This window comes from Indicator indicator, chromosome 15 (assembly GCF_027791375.1).
Source record: "Indicator indicator isolate 239-I01 chromosome 15, UM_Iind_1.1, whole genome shotgun sequence".
In the NCBI taxonomy this organism is placed as follows: Eukaryota; Metazoa; Chordata; class Aves; order Piciformes; family Indicatoridae; genus Indicator; species Indicator indicator.
This window is the reverse complement of record NC_072024.1, coordinates 10,604,268-10,624,585: the sequence shown is the minus strand read 5'-3', so window position 1 is coordinate 10,624,585 and position 20,318 is coordinate 10,604,268. Positions and strand designations below refer to the sequence as shown.

Sequence of the window (20,318 nt, the reverse complement as noted above, 5' to 3'; positions counted from 1 at the left end):
CTAATTTTCCTCTGCTCTGTCGGGCAGGAGGGGAATTAAATTCTGCATAAAGTTGCTACCTCAAGGCTCCAAGTGCTTTTAAAGGTCTTTCACTTGGGATAATTTCATGAGACAGTTCTTAAAATTGGTCTGTTCTTCTGAGTTGAATGTTATTTTTAATTGATTCATTGAGGGACCCTTATTTTAATTCATTTTACATTTAGTACTTGATTCTCAAAGGACGAACAGCTGCGAAGTTTGGTTCTTGCACTATAGTGTTGAACATGAAAGAAAAATATCTGCCATACAAACAGACATTTTTAACAAGTTAAACCACTCTGGGGTTCAGCTTCATTTTTGGTTAATAAAAAAATGACATGTTGTGTCCAGCCTTCCTGTACAATCCTGTGTGTGCTCTTTTATTGATTTACTGCAGCGGACACAACCCCCCAGTGCTCACATCAGGAGTGGACTCGACAGCAGCTGACTAGATTTACTCAGCATGCCTGAGTTACTGCTGCATCTGTTATCTGAGCCTTATGGACAACAGTGCTTGCCCTACTGCAATAACCAGAAGAGATTTATACTTCCTGACCACCAATTTTGCTGTTTGGTGATTAAAATTTTACTAATATCTTAAAAAGTAATAGCAATCTCTGTAGATATTATTGCTCCCAATAAAACTTGCTGTTCTGATGTGTATGCCAAATTATCATAGAACTGATTTATTGGAGCAACTGGTTCTCAGTTCCTCTGAGAAGCACAATAATCCTGAAGGTCTCCTGCTGGGCTACACTTAACAGCTACTGAATTTTATATGGCAAGCTTCCTGTTCTGTTTTGGTTTTTAACAATTTGAAAAGAATATTACTTTGGTACATGTGAAATTGCCTGATCAAATAGTCAATATTTGCCTTTGCTAAAGTTTTATTTGTAAACATTTAGAATTTTATGTTAGGCTTTTAAATTAGTCTAGAAGAGTAGTTTAGATAGACTGTGATGAACATGAGAGAGCCCCTGAAGGAATACAGTACTTCAGCTTTGGGCACTTGAATTCAAGAAAGATGTTGAAACCTGAAGGAGCCTGAGGGCAGCAGCATGATAAACAGATCTAGAAAATGTTAGATTTTACACAGGGATATGGGGAAAACTGGGATTTTTTTTTTTATATAGAAGGAAGGATGAGGAGAAAGGAGACAGGAAATAAACAAGGAGGGATGATCTCATATTGATTAGGACAGGTCTATTAATACGGTGCATAAGCTACAGCAGGGAAGCTGTTGATTAAGCATTGGAAAAATCTGGAAGACAGCTGGGACAGACTGCTTCAGGAAGTGTGAAATCTTTCAGCACTAAATTTTTAATTTCTTCCCCAAACAGTTGTAAACTAGTTCTGAATGCTTACAATGTCTGAGGCAGGGGCAGATTAGATAACCTCCTGGGGAGGCTTTTCTGAGATACGGTGCTGTTTTCTTCTGAATACCTGTTTAAAATCACCAAGGGCTTTAGCTGACACACAAAAAGCCTATCTTCAGGCTTTGTGCTGCATCAGCAGTAAGAAGATGAAAACAGATCAGTGCCTGTAAAAGTAAGTTGTCAGCGTGCTGGGGCTCAGGTCCAAAGCTTACCCAGCACTTCAGACAGAGAAAACCCTCTCTCCAAAGAGAGAAAACATCCTGAAGTCTGAAGTTCCTTTGCATAGACTGAGCAGTTTGATGGCAAAGGCATCAGAATTAGGCCCTAGCTCAAACACATCAGATGGGTGTTAAGTTTATTGTAGTATTACCCTGTGAGGGTCAATATTGTACTTTTTTTTATTTCAAGAGCAGTATTCTGTTCTTACGCTGAGGATGATGTTTCATCGTTTTGGTAAAAATACTTCCACACTTTGTACTGTTTTTCTTCAAAGGATATATTTTATTTTGCCCCAATCTTCAGATCAGTTGCAAGGTACTGAAGTTATCTCCTCTGTTCGGTGTTGAACCGGGAGATGCAACATACTCCTGTGTACTTTTCAAATCTGTTAGTTGCATGTACTGCAAGATAGGAGGCTAGGATAGCACAATGCCCTCAATATTTGTAACCTGGTGCCAGACAACGTGCTCCACCAGGAACTGCATCATGACGAACAAAATTTGTTTAAAGGGAATGGGAAGGATCATCCATGTTAGCCCCTCTCCAACAGTGTGTTTATTGTGGAGTGTTGCATGTTTGTCCTCCTGAAGGCAAAAGCTAGCGTGTAGCACTTGGAAACACCATCTGTTTCCACAACTTACCTGAGCTCAGGTTCCCCACACGGCGGATTTAGGGGCTCTGGGGCACACAGGGAGGATGCAGCACTGAGAGGTCAACCCAAGGGGGAAGCAAGGGCTGCTCCTCTGCGGCATAGCTAGATTCTACAGCCTACCTGCGGGTGTACCACTCACCGAGCCCCGGCAGCAGCAGCTCTGCCCCGGGGCCGGATGTTCCCCAAGGCCGTCCCTCGCCGAAGTAGTGGCGAGCTATGACCTTCCTCAGCTGCTGCCTCGGCGTAACGAAGAGGCGGCGGCGGCGGCCAAGGTGCCCGCACCCGGTCGCCATGGCGACGCCGAGCAGCTGACCCCGCGGGGCCGCCGTAGAAGGTCGGGCGGTTCCGCGTCGCTATTGGCTGAGCGGGGATGCGGGGCGGGGCGGTGCGCGGCCCGGGGGGGCGGATGGCGCGTGCGGAGCCGCCGGCCGCTAGCTTCGAGCGGCGCGTGCTGCGGAGCGCGGCAGAGTACCACTACCTGCGCGTCCGGCTGTGAGTGGCAGTAGCGCATCCCTCCTAGCCTCCGGCCCGCGGCCGCCCCCGCCCCGCTGCCGCCGAGCCCTCCGGCCTGCCCTCTCCTCTGTTTCCTCTCAGGGAGCTGCCGGACGGGGTGACTCGGCCCACCGTCGCGCAGTTCAAGCAGCTGGTGGTGTCCGCCCTGAGGGAGCTTCATGGAGAGGTGAGCCGGGATCGGGGCCAGGCGCCTTCCCTTGCCTGGCGGCTCCGAGCTGGGCCCAGGAGAGCTTTGCGGGAGCGGCCGGCGAGTCCCTGGCTTCTGCGGGCGGTTTTCTGTCGTCCTTGCCCCTGAAATGAGCTTGTCTGGCTGTAGGGCAGTGTCTAAGCGGGAGAGGAGGAGCGGGCTGAGCATCCAGGCTGGAGCCGTGGGCGTGCGGGGACAGTATAAGCGTCTTTGGTTTGCCTCTCCGGGAATCAGTGCCCTGCTTTTCAGCCTGTGTTGTAACTTGTTCCTCATGAAGCGGAGGTTGTGTGGTTTGTATTGACGCCTATAGTCAAGTGGCTCCAGCATGCCTGGCTTTTAGAATTTGGGTTTTTGATGTTTTTATAGTAGGGAGCTTTTGAAAGGAAAACTATGAGAAGGGAAAGGTTTCCTGAATGAGGAAGTCCATAGTGCTATTCTTGCTTTGTTTACAGTATTGCTGGGTGGCTTCAAACAACTCACATCACAACTATGTCCCTGTTTTTCCAATTGTAGTGTGGAATTAAAAATGGCTTGTCTCTAAAAAGTTCTGAGAGGAAGAGTCCTGTGTAAAATCAAGTGGTGGTGTAGCCAAAATGCTCCTATGAGGTTTAAACACTAGCACTGTAATAACGTCATGTGCTGGCTAGTTCACTTGCATGTAAACCACTATAGAAGCATAGGATGATGCTTATTAACTAAGATTTTTTTTCATAGGTTGGAGCAGCTTTGCCTGTTGATGTCTTAACGTATGAGGAAAAAACTCTGTCTGCCATATTAAGAGTTATTAGCAGGTAAGGTGCAGTAGGTATGCACTTCAGATACTTTTCATAAGAAAACAGAACTCAAGCTAAGAAGGGTCATTGAAGCCTTAATTTCAGACATCTGATACAGCACACAAAAAAGAAATAAAAACTCATGAAAATTTGGTAACCCACATATTTCCTGCTTTAAAACAGGAGCTAAGCACCACTGAAATAGACATCTTTAAATCTAATTCTGTAGCAAAGGTGAGAATGGTTACAGTATTTAAATGGTGAAGACAACAGCAGGTGACTTAGGGGAAGAAGGAACTTAAACACACAGCACAAGGACAGGGCCAGTAAGCTGAACCTGAAAAGGTTACAGTAGGTATCTGCTGGGGACAAGACACGGCAGTCACTGCAATAACCCTTCAGGGCACAGTGCTGCTACTGGAACTCACTGGTGAAATTACCTGCTGTTGAACTCAGTTAAAGTTCTGTCACTCTCCATGTAACATGGTTTTATTTAAGACATTTTTTCTCTTGGGAAAACAGAGAAAAACTAATTTTACTAGTACATTGTGTTTTATTTTTACTTAGTGGCCTTGTCAAGCTGTGGAGTGCTCTAACATTGCTGGGCTTCTACCAGAACAGGAGGTGTGCCTTTCGAGTGCTGCAGGTAAAGCCTTGTTGGGGCTGGATGGCTTCTCCCACTGCCAGTTTTTCCTCTAAGCCTGTCTGTCTAGCTAAGCAAACTTCTTCTTCACAGAAAGTGGCCTAGACAAAAAACATCCTGGTTTGAGAGTGAAATGCTTTTCAACGCAGGTGCGTAGGCCTGTGTTTAAGCAAATCTCATCTTACAATGAATCTTATAAAATGTGACAGTAGTGGCTGGCTGATTATTTTATAGCTTCATTCCAATGAAAAGTCCTGATCTCATGAATACATCTGTGAGAAAAGAATTTTTGGGAACTTTTGTTCTCAGTCCATGTCTTGGTCCAGTCTTTTATTTCCCCTGCCCCATTCTGCCCTTTCCAATAGTTGCTGTTGACTGACATGGTTTAAAAATTCATGCATGAACATGGACTTCCAGAGATTATTTTTTTCCTGAAGATGCTGCTTAATAAAACGAGTTCCAAGAATTCTTTGTCTCTGAAGCTATGACTAAAGAAAATTTAGCTTGGGCATAGCTCTTAAGTTTTTAATTTTTATGTAGAGGGAAAACGTAAGTATTTTCCGAGTCCGTTTGATGGCAAACGTTTTATTTAATGTTTTAGTTTGTTTATTGCTGCTTTTTGTTTGTTTGTTTTTTCTTCCCCTCAAACTAGACATCTCCATTCCTTCTTGCATTAGCTGGCAACAGTAGAGAACTAGTCTTGGACTGAATGCAGTTGCTGGTGTGGTTGTACAAAGAAGTTACTTGAGATGTTGCAGCCGTTCAGGCATGGAATTGCTGGAGGTGGTTTCCGACAGAAAGCCTTGACAAAGCTAACAGCTATGAACTTGCTGCTTGGATATCCTGTACTACAGAGTTTACACATAAAAGTTGGAGACAAAGCTGAACTTAGCAAAGCTTTTACACAGAATGATGTTGTTACTTTTTCTGATTTAACCGGTGACACAAATCCTTTACATTTGAATGAAGATTTTGCAAAGAAATCTAGGTTTGGGAGAACTATTGTACATGGAGTTCTCATCAATGGACTTATTTCTGCAGTTCTGGGTACTAAAATGCCTGGTCAAGGTTGTATATTTCTTTCTCAGGAGATCCGATTTCCAGCTCCTTTGTATACTGGTGAAGAAGTTGTAGCTGCAGCAGAAGTTAAACGACTGAAGGGTTCTATTGCACACATTTCAGTATCATGTAAAGCCAAAGAAAGTGGAAGAACTGTTATGGAAGGGATGGTGAAAGTCATGGTGCCAGACAATTAGAGCTGTTGATCCTGTGCTGCTTTACTATAAAGGCCACAAATGCACTCTTGGTTTTGACTCTTTTTTTTACTTTATATCACTTAATCCGGTAAATTTGCAAGAAAAATCCTTCAGAATGTTTCAGACAGTGCACAAGCTTGATCTTTATAGAACTTGGAGCTTTTAGTTTTCCCTTGCCTATTGCCAAGATGAGACCAGTGGAACTAGGCACTTAATATGACAGAAGTGGCATGCTTAGAGAAGCCTTTGCTCAGCTACAGTGGGAAGCCTGGAGTGGCAGGGCTTATACCAAGGCTATTCTTGGCAAAATTGCAGTCCACACTAGTTATGGTCAGTTAAAATGTGTTCCCCCTTTACAAAGTAGTTGTATTGCTGACAGGCACCAGTGAGAGGATGCAATTGACAAGCAGAACAGAAGTGGAGGTACTGACACAGGTACTGCAGGATCTGTTGTGGTCTCCATGGCAGCTCTAGCTGATGGTGTAGTGTGGCTTTTTGCAATGTTCTTCCTTAGCTCTGCAAATAAGTAGTGGTCAGCTTTTACATACACAGTGTACTCTGCCTGGTTTAGCTAGAGATGTGACTCCTACTTTGAAATTCTTTACATAACTTAAAATATCCCATTATAAGTAAACAAGAAAGTTAGCGTTAACGATAAAGCCTCTGAAACTTGCCTCCCTGAAATGAAGGAGGGTTTTAAGGGACTGTATTGTCACTGCCTGTACTTAAAGGCACTTTATGCTCCTGTGACCAAGACAAAGAGGCAGTCTCATTGAGTACCAGCTTCTCTCTGTGAGCTCACTGAGAAGTACCTTGGTTGTTGGTAAATTCGTTTGCAAAACATCCAGGTTAAAGTATTAGCAGCAACATAACCTTATTGTACACTAAGAAACTTTTCAGGGATGCTGCTGCTTTTCTGCAGCAGAAATGCACATGTAACTTTTTTTGACTACAGATAACCTCAAAAGTTGTCCTCAAACTGTGATGAAGGCTATTTGGTAAACCAGTTCCACTGTCTGGGTGTGATGTCTTGTTCTTAAGTGCAGTTGCACTGTAACAACAGTTCCTGGTGTTAAGTCAAGCTGGATCTGAGGGAGGGGTAACACAAACATGTTTGACTTCACTATGCCTTATGTTCTTAAAGCACAGGATCTGCCTGTCTGCAGTGTGGAATCAGTACTTGGTGGGAGCTTCCCCTCTCTTGTTTGAGTTGCTTTGTTTCCCATTTTCCTTTCTTCTGCCTTGGGTCACTGCTGATCGCTGACTTGCTGTACAAACCAGTTTCTCATTGTGTTGATGCCTATTAACAAAATAAACATGAGGATAAGATGGCAGAGGCGGGGTTGGGGCAATAATTAAATCTGGCTCTAAACCCCCAGGTCACTGTATAAGGAGTAGATTGGAAATATTGATGTTCCATGACCTTCAGTTGAGCTGCTTAACCACAGCTTACAACCCCTTTTCCTGTCGGTGTGGAAGTGAAATGAGGCTATTTGCAACACCTGTTTGCGTTGTACTCAAACTCTGATTACAGCATCTTAAGAGAGATGAATTCCTGCCTGCCTTGTGAAAGGGAAAGGCAGACCAGTGTTCCATGGGCAGGAGGTTCCCAAGAGCCACGTAGCAATGAAATAGTTTTCTGCCGTGCAGTAGCGCAGTGGAATCGCAATGAATTAAACTAAATTTAACCATTTTAAATCTGTGGTTGTTGAAAAAACCTTCAAACCTACAAATTGAGTTGAAGGCCTTGGATACTCTTGGAGGTTTTATCATTTAACTACTGAAAGAAACCCCAAAAGATAAAGGGCAGCAAGCGCGCCCGCCCTTTGAAGTTTAGCTACGAACACCAGCAGCGTCTCGGCGCTAATCCCTTTCCCGCAGCCTTTCGTGCTAGCGGAGCGGCACGGCGCGCCGGACTGGGCAGACTCGGGGAAGTGGGGCGACTCTCCAGGTGCGGAGCAGTGGGCAGGCACGGGCGTTCTATCGCCGCCACCCAGCTCCTGCGCCTGTTATCAGTCCCGGGGACCAGAGCACACACCGGGACCCGCCGCCGCCCTCCCGCTACCGGGGGCGGGCCCTGCCGCACGCGGCCAGGCCTACCCCTTGCAGCCGCGCGCGCAGCGCCCCCTGACGGACGGTGGCAGCAAGCGGGCGGGCAGGCGGCGCTAAGGCCCGGCGGCGCGGCGCTGCCGTGTTGACAGCGGCGGCCGCGCCGGGAGCTGCCCCGGGAAGCAGGTTGTAGGCACCGGGCTCCCGCTCTGAGCCTCGGTATGGCCTTCATGGAGAAGCCGCCGGCCGGTAAGGTGCTGCTGGACGACACGGTGCCGCTGACAGCGCAGATCGAAGCCAGCCAGAGCCTGCACTCCCATACGGTGAGCGGCGGCAGGCGGGCAGGCCGGGCCGCGGGGGGCGGCGGGAGCGGACGGTGCCGGAGGAGGTGGGGGACAAGGGGACCGAGGTGGGGTAACGGGAGGGAGCCGGGAAACGGGTGGCGTGGAGGGAAGTGCTCGGAACGGTGTCCGGGGTGCGCAGGGCCGAGCCGGGGCGCGGGCGGTGCTGGGGGGAGTGGGGCTGGGCGGGGGCCTGTGGTTCAGCCCGGCAGCAGCGAGGCCGGGGGCAACAGGAGGCACAGAGTGGGCAAGGGCAGCGCCCGGGGCTGTTGGGGAGTGGGCTGGGGCTGTGTGGGGGCGTGGGGCGGCTGGTGTGGTGCTGGAGGTGGGTGAGGGTGACGCGGTGGGGGAGGCAGCGGGGCCGAGACCCCAGGAGCGCCGGTTTCAGCTCCCGGGGAGCCCTTCCTATGGGGAGGTGGCGCCGCCGCCGCCGTTGCCTGGTCTCCTGCAGCGAGCCGGGAGTTGCTGGGCTCCTGCTGCCTCTCTCTGTTAAGCGGTATTGAGTTCTGCAGCCTGCCACAGCTCCCGGTGATGGTGACGGTACCGTCTGGGACTTGGGGGTGAAGTCAGTGCGGGGCTCGGGTTGTCTCTGCCTCGTGTCCTCTCTGAGGGAGGCCTTGTGCCTTCTGACTGCATAAGTTGTTGTAATTTCTGGGGTTTTTGGGGGTTTGTTACAGCGCTTGGAGCAGAGATGGGTTCTGGTTGCTTCATTTCGGCAGCTGTGGTGGGGGTACATTTGAACGGGCACCGTTTGCTTGTGGGTCCGGCTGTGGGACTGCAGGGAAAGCTGCAGAAACCGAACGGAGGGTGCAGCCCCACTTTGCTGTGAGGAGTGGTGACGCTCAGCAGAATGAGCCCTGCCGTGACTTTTAGGTCACAGATCAGTCCTTCTGGGATGTCAGGACACCACCTCAACAAGAATTGTACTGCCTTTGAACATGCAGTAATGGTCCAAATTTCACAACTCCTGCTTGCAGTTATTTTCCATTTTCAAAAACTACGTTTACTTGTGTTATGGCCAAGCAGTACTGTGAATCAGAGAGCTGGCTGTCGTTTCTGATTCCTGCTTTAGCTGAGAGCTGGGATGCTGGGCTAAAAGGAGGCCAGAGTCACTTCAGCAGCAGAAACGCTAGCAGGAAGCGTGTTTGAAATGGAAGAGGGTGTTCTTCTACCCCATACACAGCTCTTAATTCCTGTATTGCTGAGCTTTCTTCCTGGTTCCTTGCATCTGGTGAATACTTTTAGCCTGAATGACAAGAATTGTAGATTCACCACAGGATATACAACTAATATGTAGACTGTCTTATTAAATATTTTTCCTATAAGTAATCTGCACTTAAAAAGTGGGATTTTAGTTTGAGGAACTTCCATTGGTCAATGTTCCAGTCTCTCTCTGAACAGAAGTTGCATATGAGAAATTGTTCAGAAGATCTTGTGAATCTTGCAGGCTGGGGCTTACAATTGTTGCAACTCTTAGAAATAAAACTAATATTTTTCCTTTCTATCAAGCCTAGTGCTTTTTACCTGTTTCAGTAGCTGAGGGGTGCATGTGCCAAGCCCTGTGAGATGCTGTATCACCACTAATACTGTCCACGTAGCAGCCCAGGTTATAGTTTCACTGCTAACTCATTTCCATCATGCCTTATTACACTTTTTTTTTTCTCCTCCTGAAAATGGCAATAGGTTTTTGTGTTCTTTCCTGTGGTTTGCATGATTCTGGATGTGGGGGGAAAAAAGTCACAAAATTCTTTTAGAATGAGCACTTGGAAGTAGTTTTTCAATCCAAACTGTGTATGTGTTGTCTTCTCTGGGTGAGTGTGACAGCAAATGTTGCTCCCCCCAGCCCTCCAGCCTCAGTCTTTCATCTCTGTGTTCTGTTACTAATAGATGTTCATAAAAAATTCTCTACTGATTTGTTGTAATAACAGAATGCTGGAGCACTGTGCCTTTTGATTTAAAATCTGTCTCTAAGATACATCTATTAGTAATTGTTTGTTTTACTGCAGAAGCCCTGTTGATAGTTGAAAGATGGCTTGAAGTGTGTGTAGGACAGATGGTTTATATAGAGGCAGTGTGGAATAACAAAATACAGGAAGCTGTAACATGGACTTGGTTTCCTACTTGCTCTAAGTTGACTATTTTGTCATTTTGGACACTTATGTCCCTGGTATCTGAATAATTTTGTTTATTGGTAGGTGATACAGGCCCTAGTTTGAACTTTCCTGGCTTAAATAAGCCACAAAAATAGATCCTTGTGTTTGAAGAGGTTTGTAAATTAAGCCCCTCTAAGAAATAAGGGTTGAAGTGCTTTTGTGGGGCATTAAGACTGTATGTTACTTAATTACAGATATAAGGAAGTAAGTTGTCATTAACTGAATGCTTCTTGAGTTTGTTCCTCATCCCACCTTAAAGCAATACCTTCAAAAGGTACAACTCTTCATCCCAAACTAATGTTTGAAGAATTAGGTCTTCACATGCTAAACTTGTTCTAAAGCTGAAATACAAAGGCAGACATGAATACATTTTCTATTATTTTGTCAGCAATGTGTCTTAAAATTTTATAATGCTGCTTAGTGTTGCCAGAATTGCTTCAGTTGTTCCCCTCCCCCCCCCCCTTTTTTTTTTCTTCCCCCTGTGTAGATAATTGTTTATAAAAGCACTCATATGAAGATGATTTAGATCCAGGTTAGGTAGAGCTTTAATGTGGCAACTGAACTACTGATAATGTAAACCTTCTATAAACAGCTGAAATCTTCTGAATAACCAGCTAAGAAAAAGGTGAAGAATTTCAGGAAAAGCTCTATAGACATGGTGAAATACCATGCAGAAGACAAAAGCTTGTGTGAAATGAATAGTTTGCTTGTCTATTGTTCTAAGCAGCTTCTGTTAATTTAAATTTAATACAACAGACTGGGTAAGTGTAAACTTAATAGCATTGACTCAAGGGCTGTACTTGGCACAGTCTGAGTTTCTATTTCCTGGGGATGAAGGTAGAACTAAAAAGAAACAAAACTGAAAGCAAAACGTGAAACTGCTACATGCTTACCTGAGTTCTCCAGAAACCTAAGAAGGGGCAATGCTAGTGTTTAAAATGTGGTATTTAGATTGTTAGGGAATCAGCTGAAAAATTTTCTGGTATGCCCAGGGAGCTTTTCATGTCTCTTTCAAGTCAGAAGAGCTCAGAAGCTCTTACTTGAGTTAAGACATCTCAGCTAGTACATAATCCCTGTGCTTTTGTGTTGCAGCAAAAGAAATTGTCAGCTGATGTCTTTTGTGTGTATTTATTTCCACTGATAATTGAAGATGAAAATTATGCCTTTTCTTAAGAAGTTTTTTCCCCAGTTAAGTGTGTTACAAGCAGCCTGAGTTTTGTTGGAACATGCACTTACATACAAACAATTCTGTAGCATAGTGTTTATGAAGTCTTTTTCACCTCGACAGCCTTTGGTGCATTCCAAAGGTACGTCACTTAATAGATTTGAAATTACATGAACAAACCCTGTCAGCTTCTTTTTGTTTTCTGCTGCATGCTTTCAGTCCCTACTACTGCCTGAGAGGAGTGACTGTAACTTGCAGGAGTGTGTTGGGGAGCTTTTCATAGGCATGGTTCAGTGCTCTTGGTAGGTATGTGTACAACCGTTTTGCAGAAAATGAAGTTGTTTTGTTGCTATTGCATCTCTTGAATTCAGTAGGAATGGAATTATATCCAATATATTAAGCCATTTACAAGTGTCTCATTTTAATGCCAAAATGCTGTGTTCTGACAACAGGGGCATTTTCAGCACTGAAGCTGTGATAAATTTTGGCTATTGATCTTGCTTCATATTGCAATATTTCATCTGTATATTCACCATTTAGAAGTGGCTTTCTTTATAAGCTTTAAATTAGGATGTTACTTTCTTCCACAATAATCTAGACATACTCCTTAATAAGAATTGCACATCTGTCCATACAAGTTTTACAGCACTTTACCGTAGTAAAACCACTAGCAAGATACTTCTGAACATTCTTTAATTATTTTCTGAGGTGATTTTCCTTTTTTATGCATTCCATGTTTAAATTGAAGTAGTGAAGCAGCCAATTTTGCTACAGTACATTGCTGTCTTAAAGGCATTTGGAAAGGAAGAGCTTAAATAAATCCCTTGGTAACATACTGTCAGAGTTTTTCATTTTCCTTAAGCAATGACAAATGTTGACACTCATAACTTTTAGATTAAAAGAATATTGAAAGATCATTTACATCTTTCTTTTGTTGTTCTGTGATACAAAAAAAAATGGAGCCATATGTTTCTAGAGCAGTAGGATTTATTTTAAAAGCTTGTAAAGGACTTCGCACATCTGCTTTATAAGGCATTCAATCTCTACAAGGTTGCCTTCACTTTGGAAAAACAAAAAAGTGAAGTTACATTTAGAGGTGACTTTAGACAGGGAACTGTTAGAGATCACTTATTTGAGGGTTTGGAAAAGCAGTTTCTCCATTGGATTTACTAAGTAAGCTTGACCACCTCCCACCTCCCCCTAGCTTGAGCTCAAAAAAGATAGCTGTCTCATCACTCCTGATTTCAGATACTCCAACACTGAAGGTTTTCACCAGTGAGCTTACTAAATTAGGGTTGCATTTGTAACTCCAGCAAAAATCACAGTCAAATTGTTACCAAAGTATCACATTTTAGTGAATCCATTGCCCTGCAGATTGTTGCAACGTAATTAGAATGTTTTTGTTGGCTCGGGGGTATTTCCCTGAAAAACACTGAGTATCTTGCTTTTCTGGTGGAGGCCATGGTTATGCGGGGTACTAAAGAGCTGTTGTTTCTCTTGTCTCTCTCCAGAGCTTTTCTTGTTCAGTAGGTTTCATTGCATGTAAATGTGTGTTCTATTTTTTTCCTGCAGTTGTCCTACTTCATAGCTTTCACTTGGTGAATGGCTCACTCATTGCTACACCAACGACACTGGGGCGTGTGGAATCTGTCATGTCCCCGGACAAACACTTGCATTGTTTACAGTGCAGGTGAACACTGCTCTTAATGCTCCTGCCTCAGATGGGCTTAATGGCAGGTTGTGCAATAGCAAATACTGTGCCCTGTAGGGAAGAGGTCTCTGAGCCTGAGCAGCTTTCCTGATTTTGTTTCTACTATTCACATGGGAGATTTTCTAAATAAACATTTAAAAGAGCTTCTTACTAGAAATTGTTCCAATCCAGCCTGCTTAAGCAGGGATTGTATTCATGCTTAATTAGGCTTTCCTCTCTTTAATTCTTATAAAATAAAGCCCTTTCAAACGTTCAGTTGATGTGACCTGAAGGTGACCTGGATCTTTATAATGGTTGGCTTTTCCAGCCTGTTGGATTAAACTGATGTACAGAAGAAATCTGTGGAAAAAACAGGCTGACTATCCTGAGCCAGAAATGTAGATGCTGTTTTCTTGGTAAAACAAGAATGTATTACCCAACACTGGCAAGACTGCATTTTATTAGTTGAATCTCTAAATTCACCACTTACTCTTTCCTATTTTGTCTCAGCAAAAGCCTTTATTTCCTGTTTGCTTTCTGTTTCAGAAACTAGGAGAGATGGTAAACAGCAATTGTTAAACATTTGGAGGTGATTTGCTGTGCAACTTTCACCTAAGAATGTTAACAAAATTAGCTCAGTGGCTGTGAGCTGCTGATGCTGATATTTTAATAAGTGCTAGAATACCAGGGGGAAAAAAAAACACCTTAATGTTTGCTTTGTATGAAAATGGGTAAATTCAGGATAACTTCAATCCCAGGCAGTGATTGTGAAACTGTTATTGGCAGAAGAATGGAGAAATGCAGCCTGGTTGTCACTGATCCATATGGATGTTGGAAAACACTCTTTTTCAGAAACTATCCAGCACTCTGTAGTGGTAGGAAGAAGAGTTTAGCAAATGCCAGTGTGCAGCTGGGGTCATACAGCTTTCCCTGCTCCTGACCTCCTCTTCCCAGCACCTTCTGGGAAATGGTCCCATAGGTAAAGCTGCTTTGCTTGGCACTTTAACAACGTGTATGGAAGTGCTGCTGGAATATTGAGATTGTGGCAGGATCTGGCTTGGCAATTTTGTTGGGAAGAGCAGTGGATGTACAAACCTTACCTGTTTGGGATCCTAGAGTGACATGAAGAGCTTATTTCAGGGAATAATTTTGTAGCCTGTCTTGGTGGTGGCTCCAGTGTAGTTGCTTCCAGTAAGCTTGCTGCCCCTGGGTAAAATCATTAGTGGGAAGTTGTCACTATTCACCAGGCCGAGACCTTTCTTTGCCAGCCAGCAGCTGTTAGGGCTTCTTTGAAGTTGTTTGGGAAACTGAGTCATAGGAAAGATTTTGAACCATTCGTGTGGGAGTGAAAGATGCCATGGGAATTTCTGCATGCATGTAACTAACCTAGACCTCACAGAGCCGGGTTGTTGATCCCTAAAATTGTTGGCAGGAATGACCTCTGGTAATCACTAGCTCTTTCTGAAGCTTTTACCATCATGTTTTCCTGTGCTAGATGACACAGCTAAACAGAAATGACTTTTAGTGTGCCTGTTTTCCTCACACTTTCATTTATTTCCTATGGGCACAGTCTCAGTCCCAGTATCAAATCAACCTGTCTCAGAAAATTGTTGTAATTCAGATTTTTTTTTTTCCTAAACAAAACAGAATTTGGCAGAGTAATAAAGGCTTATGCACACTTAGGCTTTTTCCTTGCAGAGTTGAAAGCTCTTCTTTGGTCCTATGGGAAGCATATATCAGTGGTGCTAATTATAATCCCAAGACAAGCTTGTTGCTGTGCAGAGGCAATAGGAAGTATCAACTTCTCGCTAAAACTCAGCATACTGTGGTCTGCTGATTATGTGTAGCCATGGCAGATATTGGGAATGGGATTGTATTTCTTATCCTGGCTTTTCTACTGTAGCTATGCTTTGATTTTCAGTCTCATTATCAACTTTATTCCCAAGTCTAAAGCCTTTATTCCTGAGCCTAAAAGGCCCAGAGGACCATTTAGTCATTCATTAGTTGTACTGACAAGGTAGTGCTGAGGTGTCCTATTCTTTGTTGTGGTCAGTGCTGACAGAAAGAGCATGGTGGAGACTTTTCTGTACAGATAGAACTAATAACCACATCTGAAGAGTGATGCTCTCTTCTTTCAGGTGGTGAACCCCATGACATAAAGAAGGGGTTCGATTAGTGCTGTAGGACTGCGAAGCAGAACTAGATGGAAAAATGCTTCTTGACTATGTGTGGAGAAAATAGTTGTGGCCCAAATCTGACTTTTTAATGTAGTCTTACTGTTGGAATGACCTCTGAGCCTTGAGTTCTTTATCACTGGGCTCTCCAGAAGAGATGACTATCATATTGATCAGAGGTGGTATGCAGTAAGATGCTGTGATGGTGGTCTAATGAATCTGTGTGTTCAGCTTGCCTGAGAGTGTTTTCTGAGGGTACAATAGAAAAAGCTAATTGCTGGAGAGAGTAAGTGCTAGAAGGGATTGAGCAATAACTCTGCTTCTTTCAAAATCCTAGAAAAGATGAATGACTGAACATGGTGAATCATCACTGACATGGTTGTTCAGGGAAACGACCAACGTTCCTTTGAGACTTGCTGAATAAGCTGTTGCTGCAGTTCTTTTGGCTGTGTGTGAAATAGCCTCTTCCTACTTCCCCAACGATCACAAAACAGGAAAAGTCACGTTAGTGGTAAATCTGGGATTCCAGGTGTCCCTTTGATTGGTTTCTGTCTCACAGTTTCCAAACATAATTACACTGGCTGAATTACAATCAGCTCTCTGGATTTTTGTTACTATTTATGAGTAATTTGGCTTCTTGTTTTGAAGGAAAAGGCATTAATTTTAATTTCAAATGAATAAGGGAAGAGAACATGAAGAGAGCATGTCAGGCTGGCTTTCTGAAAATAGACACTTTAATTGCAGTATAATAGTTATGTGTTTTGGTAATTTCTGTCCTTTCCAACTAAGCAGCTAGGACACAAAGTGTTTTAAATCACTTCGGTTTTCATACTTTGTGGTCTTGAATTTGTTCTCATGGTTGGATGGTTCAAAAGTGCTACAGGTATTTGACAGCTGTTGATAATAAAGGCTATTTTAAATGAATTTTAGAAAATGGAATAGCATTTTTGCCTGAGCAGTATTGTGCTTTGGAAGGAAACTTCAGTAAATAAATTTTAGATTAGTTAAGGATGAAAACACAAGGCCATCTGAAAAGAGTTGCCTTTGCTTCTCTGGAATAGTTATAGTTCTTGATTTACTCTAGTTACTTTTCACCGTGGTAAATGTTAAAAGAGGATTTAATTCTGCAAGCAGATTCTTTGTTTACATCCTGTGGCACATACATGTTTTTCAGTGTACAAGTTTTCATTTCATTTCATTTGAAAGAGGAGAATTAGTGTGTGGTTTTGAAGGCAGGTTCCAAAACCTGAAAGAAGTTACTAATTGTTACTATCTGTTGTGGATTTTTAACTGTGAAACTGAATTTACAATGTTTCATAGATCAGTTGACTGAATTATCTAGTTAGTGCAGGTACATGCCAGATAGAGTTATTGTTATGGAATGAACAAATTTGGTATACAAACTGAAGGTGCTTGAAATGCCTTTATTTATTTGTTATTTCATTATTGTCTATTCATAATAATTTGGAATGCAGCATTAATTTTAATACCTGAAAAAACTGCACACCTTTCCTTTTTTTTTATTTTTTTTTGTTTGTGGAAGGCTCCTGTTGATGTAAGTAGTTCAGGAAAATAGGGTGGCATTTGAAATCGAAGAATTATTCAGCACTTTACATAAAATATGTTTGAAAGTTTGTACCAGGTTGAACGAAGTCATCTGAGCTGAATAACAAATGATTTATCATGTGATGCCTGCTGCACTGCAGGCAGTAACTAGGTGGGTACTCACGCATCGCTTGGCACAAATCCAGAGAGCTTTTTGCACGTTCCAGCTTAGAAACTGTGAGCTGTGGCCTGAATTTGTATTTGTGTTAGAATTTCTAGTTCTTACTTTGAATTTTGTAGCTGCAGGTGTGAGCACGTTCAGTGTTGAAGCCTGGGGTTTTAGTGGTACTCTGAGTATCGGTGGTGGGTCCTGCCACCCTGGCCCAGCCTAGCAGAGAAGATGTGCTTAAAAGGCACTGGGGACACAGACCTCTCCTACTATGTCAGACTGGTGCAATTAGAAGGGAAGTGTAAAAGGACAGATAACTTTGTGGCTTCATCGCCCTTCTCTGCTTGGGTACTCTCCCACTCTTCAGTGTTGGGAGTTGCATTTTCTCAGGCAACACCTTACTTTTTGGCTCTTCATTTTCATGCTTTTCAATGTAAGCTATGTGGCCACGGGGTAATCTGTGTAATAAACTTCAAGAACAGCTTTGTCTATGCAAATGGTAAAGCAAGTATCTGTTACTACACTAGTCTAGATACATTTATTTCCTTGCTAATTAAACAATATCTAAAACAGAGATTGTGAGCTTTCTGGGAAAAGGACTTGCCTGTGATATTTCAAATGGCAAAAGCTTTTAGAGGACTTTTCAAATTTACACGAGTAGAGGCAAACAAAAGCACAGATTCCTTGCAGTATGTCTGAGTAGGTATACAAAGTTCGTGGAATCTAATATTGAAATAATTACATAAATCTCAAGTAATTATATTGCTGTATTAGTCTACAAAAGGTTCAGTGGAGCTTGAAATGAAGAGACTGAATTGTGCATTATGAATGCAGCTGTGGTAGCAGAATTACTAATTCTTGAAATGTAAAAGTGGCTCACTGAGATTTAGATATATCTGCATAATTAATATGTAATTAACATTAAGCATGCATTATAAATGAAGAATTATCATCATGAGAAAGTGATACGTTGTAGTTACTCCAGAGCTTTTGTGGTGACCTCTCTTGTACAAAGATAATTAGAGGTTTGGCAGCTGTGGGTGTTTTACTGATATATTCTCTTATGGTGGTGGCAGTGATTCCTGGGGGCTACTTGTAGATAATGGAGGTGAGGTGAGCTCTTGTTGGTATAGATGTGTGCTGGGTATACTCTTACAGTCTTCTTGCTTAAATGAAACTGTTCAAGTACTTTGCAAGTCTGCAAGCTCTTGGACCTCTCTTTGACTTTTACTTCATGATTCAGAGAGAGAGAGACAGCTACTAGTGATGGGTCCAAGCAAATGCAGTTCTGACCATCACCTTGACACTTCAACTCAGGATCTGAATTTTCTGTTTCTGCATGTTTCATAATTGGAGAGTGGTCATATTTGATAAAATACCTAATAACTTTCTTCAGCTCGCTAGTTCTCATTTCTAACAACTTTCTCCTTTTATTAGGAATACATAATCCGTGTTCAGAGAGGAGTTTCAGCAGAAAACAGTTGGCAGGTAATACCTTAAACTGTGGTTCATGTAACCAGGATGCCTTTTTAGGAACAGTTTGAAAATCGTCTCTTCCTAGCTTTTTAAATTTGAGCTGGAGAGGGAAAATGTTGGTTTGGAATCAAGAACATGAAGTACTTGAATACTTTTGGTCAGAAACTAAGACAAAAACAGTATTACTGCCAGTAACTGAAGGCACGTTGTCTGCTGCCATTGTGAATATTCCAGGAAAAAGGGCCTGTCATGTGTTAGTGTATGTTGGTGCAACCATCATCCTAAAATCTCAGATGGCAGTTTGCCTTCCTTAGGGCTGAAATCACAGCCCTGCTGATACGTGACCAATGAAACTTACAAGTAGTAATGAACATGACTATGAAAAGTTGTGGCATCTGATATGGCAAAAATGCTTTGTTTGCAGACAACTTCTCTTGCAAATATTTTTTTAGGCTGTTACAATGTTTAGAAATATATTTTCATTCTCCTTGAGGTATGGCTAAAAACTTTGCTGTCTGGCAGCATGACATAAATCCAAATTACGCATTTGTAGAAAAATGGTGAAAAGAAGATTATAAATGGGAATTACTTTTCTCTGATGGGATTGTGAAGAACAAAATGATAATGACAAAAGTAATATGTTTCCTGAACTTTGCCTTTGTATTTTGCAGATTGTGAGGCGATACAGTGACTTTGACTTGCTTAATAATAGCTTGCAGGTAACTTTTACCCTCGTTATATATATATCAGATGTCATTTAGAAGGATATATGTCTTGTGATTTTTTTTTTAAATGTATTGAAGTGAAGAAAAAATTTTTTAAATTCACTTAGCTGTAGAAAGAAGCTTTGACTTCAGATGTGACTTGAATACTTACTTTTCACTCATGTTTTGTCTTGTAATTTTAGCGTCAGCAGGACCAATTTATATTGCAATTGGCAAATACTGAATCTTTCCCTTCAGCACTGTGACTTGTTCCAGTTTAATGTGTTATTATTTGCTCCTCCTTTGATTTGAAGAAAGCCAAGACAGAACCAACCTTAGAAATCCAACATTGAGGTGCTATGTGTCTCATTATTTATATTGGTCTAGAAGCACTACCAGATGCTGCTTATCATGTGATGGTTTTCTGTATCACTGGAAACTGTTCCTTAGTTAAACACTGGACTTACTGTGTGTTTTCTTTTGCTTTTTAGGGCAACTATTTCTTTTTAGTTTGTGTGGGGAAAAAGCAGGATATATATGAGTGTATTTGGGAGCAGCAGTGACTGGCATTTACAGGAGTGAAACTTGTTACTGGATGTTTTCACAGTACTAGGCAAACAAGATAAAAAGTGGATGCTTGTGTGATTTGAGGATAGATTTTTGTGACTTTGAAATCTTTTTCCTCTGTTAAATGTTGTGTGAGCTCAAGAGCTTCCTTCATGCTACTTCTACTTCCTCTCCCCATCCCCTAGTCAAATCAGCTATTTGCAGGATGAACCTCAGTGAACACTCTGATAGTTTGCTATAACTGATCCCTGTGCTAGAAGGTGGATGGTGGGGGGAGGTGGAAATCAGTCATAATTCAACAGATGCAGCATACTTGCCTTGTGGAGTTTTATTGAATGTGCAGTAGCACATAGAAACTTTTATCACAACCTAGAAATCTCATGTGATGTGCAGAATAAATGTAATGCAAAGATGTCTTGTGCGCCAAAGGAATCCAAGATTTGAGATTAAATAAATACCCTTGGGAATACAAGGAAATGAGATGGTGCTAGTTGTCACAGTACATAGTTGGTTATTGTGGTCTTAACCATAATCAAGTTTTGGCAGAGATCACAGAGGAGGAATTTTGAGAAAGTTTTAAAAAGAAGAGAGTTCAGTTTTGCTGCCACGTAAAGCAAGCTCCTCTTAACCGTGGGTAATAGAATGTGT

General features: G+C 42.6%; 3 protein-coding genes across 13 annotated transcripts in view; all 3 read left to right on the top strand.

The window, feature by feature from the left end:
• Positions 1–2,671: 2,671 nt before the first annotated feature.
• On the top strand, positions 2,672–5,090 carry RPP14 (ribonuclease P/MRP subunit p14). Its single transcript, XM_054387455.1, has 5 exons — positions 2,672–2,757; positions 2,860–2,944; positions 3,680–3,756; positions 4,306–4,384; positions 5,034–5,090. The coding sequence occupies exons 1-5, from the start codon at positions 2,672–2,674 to the stop codon at positions 5,088–5,090; spliced, it is 384 nt and encodes a 127-aa protein (XP_054243430.1).
• Positions 5,091–5,130: 40 nt separating this feature from the next.
• Positions 5,131–5,666, top strand: HTD2 (hydroxyacyl-thioester dehydratase type 2). The gene has a single exon (XM_054387453.1). It carries the CDS (start codon positions 5,131–5,133, stop codon positions 5,635–5,637), a length of 507 nt encoding a protein of 168 aa, XP_054243428.1. The 3' UTR covers positions 5,638–5,666.
• Positions 5,667–7,907: 2,241 nt separating this feature from the next.
• Positions 7,908–20,318, top strand: part of PXK (PX domain containing serine/threonine kinase like) — a 35,898-nt gene continuing 23,487 nt past the window's right edge. For 3 of the 11 annotated variants that reach the window (XM_054387437.1, XM_054387434.1, XM_054387433.1), the window contains exons 1-3: positions 7,908–8,009; positions 18,361–18,411; positions 19,071–19,118. In XM_054387437.1, coding sequence (XP_054243412.1) covers positions 7,908–8,009; positions 18,361–18,411; positions 19,071–19,118 — 201 coding nt within the window. The remainder of the gene's footprint in view (positions 8,010–18,360; positions 18,412–19,070; positions 19,119–20,318) is intronic. The other 8 variants (XM_054387442.1, XM_054387436.1, XM_054387435.1 and 5 more) reach the window with 3 other exon arrangements.

Bases quoted from the DNA above. Each gene is read 5' to 3' on its own strand.
- HTD2 (XM_054387453.1), top strand. From the start codon at position 5,131: ATGTTGCAGCCGTTCAGGCATGGAATTGCTGGAGGTGGTTTCCGACAG.
- RPP14 (XM_054387455.1), top strand. From the start codon at position 2,672: ATGGCGCGTGCGGAGCCGCCGGCCGCTAGCTTCGAGCGGCGCGTGCTG. The intron at 2,758-2,859 runs GTGAGTGGCAGT...GTTTCCTCTCAG, and splicing joins CACTACCTGCGCGTCCGGCT to GGAGCTGCCGGACGGGGTGA. The intron at 2,945-3,679 runs GTGAGCCGGGAT...TTTTTTTCATAG, and splicing joins TGAGGGAGCTTCATGGAGAG to GTTGGAGCAGCTTTGCCTGT.